Genomic DNA, 13331 nt, shown 5'->3' on the forward strand with positions numbered 1-13331 from the left:
ATGTGATTAAATTACGATGTTTTATTGCACGATTATTTTGGCAGAAAGGAAGAGAGACAACAGTTCAGGGAAAATAATATAAGTACTGTCAAAACAAACAAATAATAAAAGACTTCGAGTTTCTCCTTGAAGCCCTAGGTTTCACACTGAATTCAATAAAATCTGAAGTCTATTCTGACAATGCAAAAGACGTATATTCGCACAACCAGGCACTTCTGCTGACTCTTACAACATTCAGTTTCTTTTGCCAACGTATCTAAAAATGAGTGCTTATTTTAATATGTAAAAAAAAATGCTGGTGCTTCCACTCATTTACAGAAAATTTAACACATTTCCTACACCAACTGAAACCAAATTAAGGTGCTCATCCCTCTTAAGAAAGTGACGTCCTTCTTGTTGAGCAATATACAAAAATTACGTATTTATAATAAATGCAAAATTTGGGTGTCTTACTCATGTAAGAATTCAGTCACTGCTGCTTTGGATTTGAGCATGAACTCTAACACTCTTCATTACTAATAGATATCATTATCACGCTGTAATAGCTATAAGATCTGGGTGATTCTATATTCTAATATGTCGGAAATTCATGAGCATTCCGAAGCTTTGAAGAAAATTACTGTGCCCGTTCTAGTGCCATTCGTGCAATGCAGGTGCTTAATTATCGAGAGAAGCTAAAATTATATGACTACATACAAGTGGAAATTCAATTCAGTTCCAGTGTCACTCAAGTATTTGAATTCCAAATTTCAAGTACGTCTCCTAATAAGATCTTTAAACTAGGTCTTCTACGTTCCAGAAATCTCCAGATATAGAACAGCACGCAAATGATGGCCCTAATTTCAAGTCCACATTAGTGGTCAGCTCCTGAAGATGAATTTTCTTAACGTCTGTGATTGAAACTTACTGACCTCAAATTCCCGTCTCTTTACTATAGCTGGTTCACTTGAGGTAGATTCTTGGGTGAGCCCTATGCTTACTTGACGTTTGTTTGGCGGATGCTGATTGGCTGGTACCGGGAGGTAGGCAGCTCCCAGCCAATCAGCGGCCGCCAAACCAACGTCTCGTAGGCGCAGGTCTCACCCAAGAATCTACCTTAAGTGAACCAGCTATAGTGATATTCAACCTTTAAATTCAAGTGTCTATATTACTGCTACGGTCACTAAATTTCGGCTCTTTACTACTGAAGTCTTTTATGTGCTTATTGTAGTTAAGAGGTCTGTAAAATAGTCTCGAAGATTGACGAATTTCTTGAGGAAGGCTACCAATTATTTTCGTTCTTGTGTCACTAACTCTCTTAAGTTATAAGTACTATGTAGGCTAATGTGAAATCATTTAATTTTCAATAGTTTAAAATTTTTTTTCAAATTTTAGGACTGTGCCACGAAGATCCCAAACGATGCAACCAAATTTCTCTCTCTCTCTCTCTCTCTCTCTCTCTCTCTCTCTCTCTCTATGCAAGTTAAATTCTTAAATCTAAGCCCCTCTACTACTGGGATAACTTAATCTTAGTTCTCTGCATTTTACAGTTCGCCAATTCAAGATGTTTGCGTTAATGATACCCATAAATTTAACTTTATGTACTACTAAGGTCACCTAATGAATGTTCGTTTGTTACTTAGGTATGAAAATTTATGGGCCTTTCACACTGAGCTTCATAAATTTAGGGCCCACTGTTGCTTAAACTCATAAATTCAGGGCCCTCCTATTTATGTTCATATATTTAAGGTTTCTGATTGTGAAACTTTAATGTATAGGTTCCTGTATCACCGGGGTCCTTAAATTTAACTCGATGCTACTCAAACCCTAAATTTAGGGATCCTGTGTTACTAAGGTCCATAAAAGATGTCAGTCATAAGAAGGCAACAATGGAGGCATAAAGTTATCGGTTCTAATAGTAAGATAAACGTTTAAAATTTGAGGGAATACGAAGCTTTTACTACTAAGATATCTTATATAGAGATTCTTGGCGCGTAAAAATTGGGTGGAGTTGACTTGAATATATGTTAGACCAAAGGCCAAGCACTGAGACCTATGAAGTCATTCAGCGCTGAAATGGGAATTGGCAGTAAAAGGTTTGAAAGCGTAACAGGAGAAAAACCCTCGTAGTTGCACTATGAATCAAGCTTTAGAAGGTGTGGAAAGTAAGATAAAGTAAAAGAATATGAAAGGAGGTACAGTAAAAGGAACGAAAGTGGTTGCAGTTAGGGGACGAAGGCACGCTGCAAATAACCTTAAGTAATGCCTACAGTGCACCGCAAGAGGTCCACTGACGGAACTACCCCCACAGAAAATAGTTGGTGGATCCTTCTTCTACGGCCTTAAGGAAATATGGCCAAGAAATGATTGCTAAACTAAGGATCCAAGAAATGATTGCTAAACTAAGGATATAAGTACATAATTCATGAAATGCATGCGAATCAAGCATACTGTTCCACGCCATCTAGTAGGCTATGTCGCCTGCTAATTACCATACAGCCTTAAAAAGGTCTCATACAAAATTCACTCATGACCAAAAACGTCACTAACTATCACGTTAGGTCTAGTTTAAAACAAATACCAATTCTATGCATGCTTGGTGTAAGGCATTCAGTTTTAATTATTTTTTTTTATTACACCACATACAGATTTAAAATGAACACACACAATATATAAATGTGTGTGTATATGAGTATATTAAAAGTGTAACATTTATGAGTGTATGTTGCAATAAACGACACATCAAATGGAACATGTATAAGGAAATAAAAAAATATATAAAATATATATATACATACATATATGTATATATGTATATATACATACATACATACATACATATATGTATATATACTTGTATGTATATATATAAATATATATAAATATTAGAAGGAATGGTCAGACCGTCGACTCATCTGTGACTGATGGCAAGGGTCAACCGAGAGTCAAACTAAGGTCACGGGAGGTAGCCCAGTCATCCAGAAAGACCTGCTGAGAACCAAAATGCCAAGATTAATGTCAACTAGAAAAATGGGCATCATGAAATATGGGCATCATCAAAAAATAAATAATAATAATAATTTCATACATTGCTATCCATCATAATCTGTAATGAGAAATATCACGGCGTACATTCAGTCATAATCGTCATGAAGTATAAACATAATACTTATTCTAATCCCGAAAATTTCGTGACAGCGCTCCATTTTCATTTAACCTCAGTTTTTATAGCTTCAACTCAATAGGGGGAGAGACTGCGTGGGAAAAATATATAAGCATTAATTTGATCTCGTATATTAAAAAATTTTGCTCTGCATAAAAACGTTTACATTCCTTCTCTGATCAATGACAGTTTCTCCTTAGTGGTATTTACTATAAAAAAAAAGTATGAAACTCTCAGCCATGACCGGGCAGCGCTCAGCTGCTCCCCAAATATGGTCAAGTGAAGATGCGACGGCGGCTGGTAAATAATGAAAATTAGCCATACACCATGGACAAAAATTTGTCTTCCTTGTTTACGAAGGGTTAAATGTTACATTCTTAGTGAAATTTCCCTAGATTCCATATGAAAATATACTTTCTTCCCTCTTTCCCTTTTAGGGTCATAACTACCCCAAAACAGGGAAATTTCCCTGCACCTGGCAACACTGGCAGACGCACAATCCATGATAACTTTTCCACCTCTCTCTCTCAAATAAATCAGCAAAACCACTGTTATTATCATTGCATTCATTGGTATTGGTGGTAATGTTATTATCATATTTAATACTAGTGATAGTAGCAGTAGTGCTAGTATCGATTCATCAGGTCATCAAAACACCTACAAAAACTGAGTGTGAAAAGCTAGTTAACAGCCCCTAAATCGAAAACACTCAGCAATGCAAATGATTAATATGTACGTGTGTGTATGTATGCCGTTAGCAACTTCACCCCATAAATAGTTGCCGAACACTCCCATTTCAAGGCAGAATAATGCATATAGCAAGAAATATACATAGGTTAGAAAACGAGACCAGAATGGAGTGTGAAGAGGTTGATGACTGCAACAGATATAAACTGACTATACTAAAGAGACACTACAGACACTAGAAAAATATTATGAAAGTTTGAAAAAAAAATGACAGTGAATGTGAGCAAGAGGAAGCTTAAGAAAAATAAACGAATGCCACAAAGATGGAGCAATTAATGTTACTATGGAGGGTCGAGGGTGGAGGTATAGAAGGAGTTCATTCACGCTGGTATTTGGAGCAAATACAACGGATGGAGGAACGGTGAAAAGAGAGGCAAGTCAAGGAATAGATGATGCAAGGTGTTTGCAGAAGATTGGAAAGAGCCTTGGAGGGGATATAATATTATGAAGATTACCGAGTTACTCTACTTCGTGGCAATAGATTAGAATATAATGTAGAATTTAAAGCGCTAGGACCATGAAGTCATTCAGCGCTGAACAGGATATTGACACAAAAGAAAAAAAAAAATCTGAAAGGTGCAACAGAAGGAAAACCTCGCAGCTGCATTATGAAACAACTGCCAGGAGAGTATGAACGGAGGTACAGTAAAATGAATGGAAGAGGTTGCAACCTGAATATTCAACCGCACCGTTACACAGCGTGGTAAAACCATTTACTATGTGAGTGATTGGTTGCATTAAGGATATTTTGAGATACTGCGATCATGTGGAAAGGGCAGACAACAATAAGTTGCTGAATAGTGTGCAATTCTCAACTGTTAGGAGTGAGGGAAGTATTAGGAGGGTCTGACAAGCTGCTGATGAGACTTTTGTGTAATATATAATATATATACATATATATATATATATATATATATATATATATATTATATATATATATATATATGTACTATTACTGAAAAACATTGCTGATGCAACGACTAATATGCCTGGGCATCGTTGTTTTCCCTAATCATTACTTCCCCAGAGGATGTATTTTCCACCAATACCTACACATTTTCTTCGTAACTGTCATCTTTTAAGCAGTATTTGCTGCAAACGAGAAGAGGAGAGCTTAAAGGTTATAATAACTCTTGAAGTTTAGTTTTAATCATGGATAAATGGAAGACATATCTGTTGCAATATCCAGAGTTTACTTATTGTCAATATAATGTTCTCCTTCTACTTTTATTTTCATACTGTCCTTTTACATGAACATACTTAGCATTTAAAGGCAGAGCTGATAAATACCTAATGAGATTTTGCTTTCTAGCGAGATATTGCGAATCCTCCCTCCCGCCCCCTAACCGGCGCCCACCCCCTAAAAAATGGGGGGTCATGACCCACGCTCCCCACAATATTCCTGTCAAAATCCTTCTCTCAAAAACCATTTAAATGCAAATATTTGAAGTGGGGTGTTACAAATTTTCCCGTCCGTTCTGCAAAGACGATTTTCAAGTTTGGTAAATATGTTCGGCGTAAATTTTTGCTGATGACGAAAACCTAATTTTGAGGATGTTAGAGACCGGAGAAGAAAACTGCGCTCGGAATGTTGGGTCAGCGTTTTGATAATGAAACTGCTGAGAGAGAGAGAGAGAGAGAGAGAGAGAGAGAGAGAGAGAGAGAGAGAGAGAGTCATATTTAAACGTTTAATATTTGTCATGACTTTTATGGTCACAGCTGCTCTTCAAATTGTACCACTTATGATTATTATATTATATTATTCAGTCTTTTTATCATTACCATTTATCTCAGAACCTTGGAAGCATGAATATAGAGGCTGCCCTAAAACAAAGGTGACCTCCCTACCTTTAGTCGTAGTGGCGAAACTCCTGAGAAGATAAGAATCGTCGAGTCCCTCGTTCGATCCGGAAGGCTTGACATCGAGGTAGCTGGTTCCTCCTCCTCCCCCACCTCCTCCTCCTCCACCCCGTCGGGATCCGCCGCTAGCATTCGCACTAGGGCGCTTCGTCGAGCGGCTCTTCTGCGACGGACGCACAACCCTCGTGGGCGTCGGGGAGTGGTTCGGGGAAGAACCATTCTGAGGACGGGGCCGGCGAGCGGATGCCGTCCTCCGCAGGACAGGCGATCCCTCGGCATCCTCGCCGCTGGCGCCACCGTCGGGGGCCAGGGTGACCAGCCTCCCGCATGAGGGGACCTTCCGAAGGAAAGGGTTGTAGGAGGCATCTTCCAGCTGCTGCTGCTGCTGCTCAGCGGCGCATCGGGCGAAGGCGGCGTTGGCCACCTCGTCGAGCTGGATGGCCAGATCGGAGCCCCTGGGGGACTCCCGCCGCCGTACGCGCGGAGGCCGCGACCCCTGCACCTTGCAGGACTGCGACCGCCTGGCGGAGCTGGTGGACTTCAGCCTCGCCCTGGGACTGGACGACGCCTGCTGCTGCGCCTGCAGGAAGGCCGCGGCGTGCGCTCGGGCGTCCATATCGATGTCGGAGGACGAGTGCGCGGAGTGGAGGGCGGACAGCGGCTGGGACGGAGCGCAAAATGATGCACTCCGACCTTTTTCCGCCGCCCGCCTCACCAACTCCGCCTCTGCCACGGTCATCATGTAAACACCGGCGCCCAACCACACGCCCTCGATATGTTTACAAGACGGAGGCGCCCCTCACTCCTCCCTCTCTCTCTCTCTTCCTCACTCTCGACGCCGCCTACCAGTGACTTCTTTGACGTGGCTGTGGCCAGCACGTGGGCCTTCTTCGTCCTCAACTTCTTCCCCCTTCGGAGTATCTGGGTCCTTCCTTCGAGGGGAAGACGACCTTCGGAGGAGGTAACCTCTCTCTCTCTGTCTTGAAAGAACACCTTCCGAAAATCTCTTTCGACTGAAACCTGCATCCAAAAAAAGCCTTCTTCGGCCCGAGAGAGACGTCTTCGTCTCGTCTTCTCCTTTCGATTTCCTTTTGTATAAGACACTTATAAAAAAAAAAAAAACAACCACCAAAACTTGCAAACAAAAAAATAAAAAAAAAGAAAACTTTCTCGAGGTTCACTCGAACTCTGCTGCTGCTGCTGCTGCTGCTGCTGCCTTCCGGGGCTGCTTTCCTTTCCCTCCCCCCCTTGTTTCACTCTCCAAGACACGTGTTGGCACTCCCAGCACCACCACCAACGTGCGGCCCTCACTGGACGACCGCACAAGTGACACTGCTCTCTCTCTCTTTCTCCAACACTCAGGGCTGCTGCCGACTCCCCTCTCCTAGCCCCCCCTACACAACCCTCCTTACAGCCGTTGCCCCCAACCCCCCCTACCTGCAGGAGACCTCAGAGAAGAGGGGGGGGGGGCAGAGGGGGGGAACACACCCCCGTCCGTCATGCAGCTGTGGTGTGGTGGAGATACTGGAGGAGGGTTATCTATTTCCCTTCTCTTACTCCCCCTGCCCCCTCCCTCTCCCAACTCCTCTGACCTACCCTCCATGATATATCTCTCTGTCGCTCTATCTCTCTCTCTCCATCTACCGATTCCTACTTTTTTTTTCTCTCTCTCTCTCCCTCACTTTTTGCCCGACCCATCACAACAATGATCCCTGAAACATAGTGCATTCCTCGTAGAACTGCCCCTTTACTCAGCCCCATTGACTTAATAATACCTTGCCCCCCACTGGTATCTCTCTCTCTCTCTCTCTCTCTCTTCCTCGTTCCCTTTTAGCCTATACGGTCGTAAAATAGTCTCTCAGCTGTATATAGTGGCTCCCAATCCACTTAACCCAAATGCATTCTTAGCCCTAACGTCACCGAAAACGGAAAAGCAAGATCTCGGGTCTCATTGTGACCTTACACCGCTCGCGCTAAACGAACTAAAATGCGCCGCTGCAAATTTTACCAAACGACTTTTATTTATCTCATCCATCGTCTGTTTTTTTTTTTTTTTTTTTTTTTTTTTTTTTTTTTTTTTTTAGAACTTGGCTCCGTGTGTGGAGAGCCGTGGGAGTAGGGATTAGGGAGTAGGTGGGGGGGGGGGGGGGGGGGGGTTTAAGGGAGGTTGTTGACACCCTTCGTACCACCACATGCAAAAACCACTTACGGTTACTGGCTCTCTTTTTAACTCCCAACCTCCTCCTCCTTCCCCCCTCCCCCGCCTTCGGCGTATAAATGACTCAGTAGCTATGCAGCGTATTGGAAGATGCGCGTCGCCGCCTCCGTCAGTAGTTATAGGATACCTATTGATCATTGCTCTTCGCGGGAAAGAGCGAACTCCATTGCATATTCGGGTACGCACAGCACGCTCTACGCATTACACTGCTTTCATTAGAGAAACCGTATTGGCAAGGTGTCATCTGCAGAATCTGTCATTATTATTATATTTACTGCTGATATTTTACTTTTTCATTAGTACTGCGAACTATCAAGTTAAATGTTTTTCTACATTCAATTTTCGTACATAGCCCTCTGGACCTGACTATTGTAACCACCTGAGGTCTCTAGCTGAAATTTATGTTATGTAATCGGTGCTCTCCAATATTACTACTGTTATTACCAGTATTAAGATTACTATCTTTTATACTACCTAAGCTATTGTGTGGAGGGTGCCGTTGATTCATTTTTTTTTTATCATGTTGTCTCATGTATCTAGATTGTGTATGTTACTGTCTGTATTTTGTATATATATTCCATTTATATGGCCCTGAGCTGAAATAAAGGGTATTATTATTATTATTATTATGGAAAAGTAAATCCACAATAATGTCTGATCTTGTTATTTAAAATACAAAGCAGAAAGCTTTCGAAGACCTGCACCGTCCTCCTTGTCAATCTCTTTGTATTTTAAATAACACGATCAGACATTATTGTGGATTTACTTTTCCATTTTATTTTATTAACTCATGTGATTATGAGGTTTCTTTGGATTATTATTATTATTATTATTATTATTATTATTATTATTATTATTATTATTTTATTATTATTATTATTATAGCGCACCTGGGGGATTCTGTGCAGGTTACTAATACAGAAGACAGTGTGTTGTACCAATGATTAAAGGCACCGAATCTGTCAAAGTTGACCGAAGAAAGTCCGGCCTTGCATAAAGAGATGGTAGACTCATCACGCTTTGGAATTTTGCTGGCGAATGATTCAAGGAATACTGAAGCGGATAGAGAATTCAAATTTAGGAAGTTGACTGAACCCCTTTAAATGGGGGAAACCCTGGGAGGGGAAAAGGAGAGAGAGAGAGAGAGAGACCGATAGAGGGAAGGAGATGAGAGAGAGAGAGAGAGAGAGAGAGAGAGAGAGAGAGAGAGCATTCTATTCCAATGAAACCCAGAGGTTTTGACAGTCTTCATACCAATCACTTTCAGTCAGTGAAATTCACTATACAATCTTTATAAAATTCATAAGTTATTTAATCTGACATTCTTCAAAAGGCTTCGTCGTAAACGAACTGGTTACGACCATTTACATTTTTGCTAGACTGTGGTTGCTTTGGGTTGTTCTGCCACAGTAACTTATGTTATTAGTCATAGACAATGAAAAGACACCAGTTAACAAGCTCATGGTATGCGCGCGCAGATTGGTCGATTTCCCCAGATCAAATGTTTTTATTTATTTTTTTTTTTTGCGAACCAACGACCGACAATACCGAAGCCTTTAGCAAGATCGAGTGTGACCAAAATTCGCTAAGAATAGCAAGAAGAGCATTATAAATCTAATTATTTTCTGACTCCACCTCCCCCCCTTTTTTCCCTTCGTTCCTCCGTGCTTTCGAAATATTTTAGGGCCTAAACTACATTTGGATTACATCTGCCCGTCTTGGTTCGCCGTCGTGAAATAGAATAGTTGAAAAGAGTCATGACTGATGCGTAAACATTTCTAAAAGAGTTCGTGAAAAAAAATTCCTATGACGGAAATGAGACAAAATTGCATATGAAGACTATTTATAAATGACTAACTTTCGAATACCCTGTCCTATTAAAGTTCCCTTACTTAGACCATTTACTCTCCAAAAATGGAGAAACACCTAACTGCATCATTCCTGCTTCTGTACCCGAGTATCTTCGCCACCTCATTCACACAAGACGTCCTGGTTCAAACGACAGCGTGTACAGGTTAAGTATATCTTAGTTTGTCCAGACCACTGAGCTGATTAACAGCTCTCCTAGGGCTGGCCCGAAGGATTACATATTCTCACGTGGCTAGGAACCAATTGGTTACCTAGCAACGGGACCTACAACTTATTGTGGGATCCGAACCACATTATGTTGACAAATGAATTTCTAATCAACAGGAACAAATTCCTCTGATTTCACGTTGGCAGAGCGGAGAATAGAACTGGAGACTACCGAATCGGTAGGCGAGCACGTTAACCACTCGTCCAACGAGGAACGAAGGTTCATCCAAGGGCATAGAACAGGGGCCGCAGTCGGCTTATTATTCATTCAGTAGATGAAACCTATTCACATGGAATATATATACACACAAGGACCACCGTCTTGAAATTCAAGCTTCCAAAGAATTTTGGTTTCAACCTACCACCGCAGACCCTGCACTGCAGCTATAACTGATCACGATACAGAGCCGGTGATTTTTTATCGCCTGCGAACTCGCGACATCTGAGCAGCAGGTCATGACACTAACCACTAGTATACCAGCGGACCAGCAAATCCAGGGGTGTCATTAAAGGAGACGATGCACCCGAATTCAAACAGAAGACAATGACATAGAAATGTGAAGACAAAGGAATGGAAGGTTGGTATAGTGGTTAGTGTTGTGGATACCACTCAAATGTCGTGGGTTCGTGTCTCCACCAGGGCGATGAAAAATCACTGGTTCTGTATCATGATCAGTTACAGCTACAGTGTGGTGGGGTCTGAGGTGGGAGTTTGAAAAAAACATTCACTGGAAGCTTGAATTTCAAGTCAATGGCCCCTTTAGCGTGCTTTTGCCATATGAGTAGTTTTCATCTACTGAAATAATAATAAATAACATAAATCGCAGATATTCCCGCGGACATTTGAGGAGAGATGCGACCTGTTTGTAAGTTATATCACAGCTTCACTGACACACAGGCATCTCTAGTATCTGCAACTCAGCTTCTCTCGCAAAAGCATGTTGTCATTCTAATATATTTTGCGAACATAAAAAAAAAAACAATCTTTCCCTTAACTTTTATTTTCCCAAGTGCGCCACCTTATTCAGTTAATTAAATTTCTCCCTAATATTTATCCAAAGCACCATTTGTACAAAACCTGTCTAAGCATATTCCTTTAACTAGATTGTCTTTTTTATACACGCTATGAATTTCAGCCCCCATCATCAACAGTTCCCACAGCTTCAACCAGAACGTCATCCAGAGTTCCCACAGCTTCAATCAGAGCGTCATCAAGAGTTCCCACAGTTTCAACCAGAGCGTCATCCAGAGTTCCCACAGTTTCAACCAGAACGTCATCCAGAGTTTCCACAGCTTCAACCACAGCTTCAACCACAGCTTCAACCAAAGCTTTATCAACAGCTCCCACAGCATCAACCAGAACGTTATCAACAGTTCCCACAGCTTCAACCAAAGCTTTATCAACAGCTCCCACAGCTTCAATCAGAGCGTCATCAAGAGTTCCCACAGTTTCAACCAGAGCGTCATCCAGAGTTCCCACAGCTTCAACCAGAGCGTCATCAGGAGTTCCCACAGCTTCAACCAGAGCGTCATCCAGATTTCCCACAGCTTCAATCAGAGCGTCATCAAGAGTTCCCACAGCTTCAACCAGAGCGTCATCAAGAGTTCCCACAGCTTCAACCAGAGCGCCATCAACACTTCCAACAGCTTCAACCAGAACGTCATCAAGAGTTCCCACAGCCCAGAACGTCATCAAAGTTCCCACAGCTTCAAACAGAACGTATCAACAGTTCCCACAGCTTCAAACAGAACGTCATCAACAGTTCCCACAGCTTCAACAACACGTACAGCTGATAAATCTACAACCGAGATTAGTCGCTGTGAAAACACTTCAAGGTAACAGATGCCTATGTGAAAATAACAGCCTATAAAGGCAGTCATTACTCTCTTACAAGAATAACACCACCACTAAGACCAAATGACTTAACAGTAAAGAAAGACTATAACTGGCAATCATCACACCATTAGTCTTGCTATATTGAAGTCTGCGGCGGGAGAATCTGCCCTTCAAAGAATACCAGCATCGCGCACAAAAATATATATAGATAGATACAATTCAAGCCTTCATTATCAATGGCCTTGCGAGAGGATAGAGATGTTTCCTAATATATCGTTGTGAGGGCGTATAACACAAATAACTATAAGCAAGAAGGATCGTGCACTACATTCAAACTGTTACTTAAAGTTAGTTGTTTCATAGTTCCTATGGATGGAATGGTATATGATTATACGAATTACATCACAAAAAAAAAACCTGAATTTTACTCGCAATCCTCTGAAATACGCCTTGTATTATTGTTTGTTTGTTTGTATGGAGTTTTTACGTTGCATGGAACCAGTGGTTATTCAGCAACGGGACCAACGCTTTACGTGACTTCCGAACCACGTCCAGAGTGACTTCTATCACCATAAATACACATCTCTGACCCCTCAATGGAATGTCCAAGAATCGAACTCGCGGCCACTGAGGTGGCAAGCCAATACCATACCGATCACGACACTGAGGCGCTAGCATTGTATTATGTATAGTTACGGCTATAGATCTATTTCTATACATACTTGCCGAAGAATTAACACAGGAATACCATGTTTTGCATTACAGATATTTCTAACCGTGTTATTTTTAACGTGGAGATACTTTCTCTCTTTCAAACGAGATTTTGTTTGCAATCCCTCTTAGTTGTTGGTCTATTACAAGGAAAAACAATCGACAAAAACGATTCTTGCATTAAATTTCCTGGGAACGGGTAACAATGTATTTTTATGTATCCCAGGTCCGAGAAAAACAAGAGAAAGGATACATATACACATTATAGTGTTAGCATCCCAGGTCCGAGAAAAACAAGAGAAAGGATACATATACACACATTATAGTGTTTATCAGGAAAACAGCAGCAGCAAAAGTTGCAACACTTGCTGTAAAGGGAAAGAAACAGCACTGATGAACGGTGACCTCATTATTACGGATCCCCACAAAGTGAAATACAGACAGATGCAACCGTCTGGCATCCTAAATACAGAGAGCAGGCAACGCACAATACTAATCATCACAAGTCAGAAAACCAATACTCTTTCTGAGAAGGCAATGGAGAACGACCCTCAGTTAGTAATCTTAACGATCATCAAAACTTGGGGATAAAAATGCGCCGAAGATTCTTCGGCAGAATCGGGTTTTCTGCACAGCGTATAATTAAGGCCACAGAAAATGGATCTATCTTTCGGTGGTCTCGGTATAATGTTTTTGGTTTGTTTCTTCAGTTAAAGTATGACTGTGGCAGTGACAACTGT

At 41.4% G+C, this 13331-nt stretch overlaps 1 protein-coding gene across 3 annotated transcripts in view; it reads right to left on the bottom strand.

The window, feature by feature from the left end:
* The window catches only part of LOC135216079 (GTP-binding protein REM 2-like), a 485492-nt gene extending 478401 nt beyond the window's left edge, over nt 1–7091 (bottom strand). For 2 of the 3 annotated variants that reach the window (XM_064251077.1, XM_064251076.1), the window contains exon 1: nt 5738–7091. In XM_064251077.1, the coding sequence (XP_064107147.1) occupies nt 5738–6491 (754 nt within the window). In that variant the 5' untranslated portion in view covers nt 6492–7091. The remainder of the gene's footprint in view (nt 1–5737) is intronic. The other variant, XM_064251078.1, reaches the window with a different exon arrangement.
* Between the last annotated feature and the right edge of the window lie 6240 nt (nt 7092–13331).

The sequence above is a fragment of the Macrobrachium nipponense genome, chromosome 6, assembly GCF_015104395.2.
Source record: "Macrobrachium nipponense isolate FS-2020 chromosome 6, ASM1510439v2, whole genome shotgun sequence".
NCBI lineage: Eukaryota > Metazoa > Arthropoda > Malacostraca > Decapoda > Palaemonidae > Macrobrachium > Macrobrachium nipponense.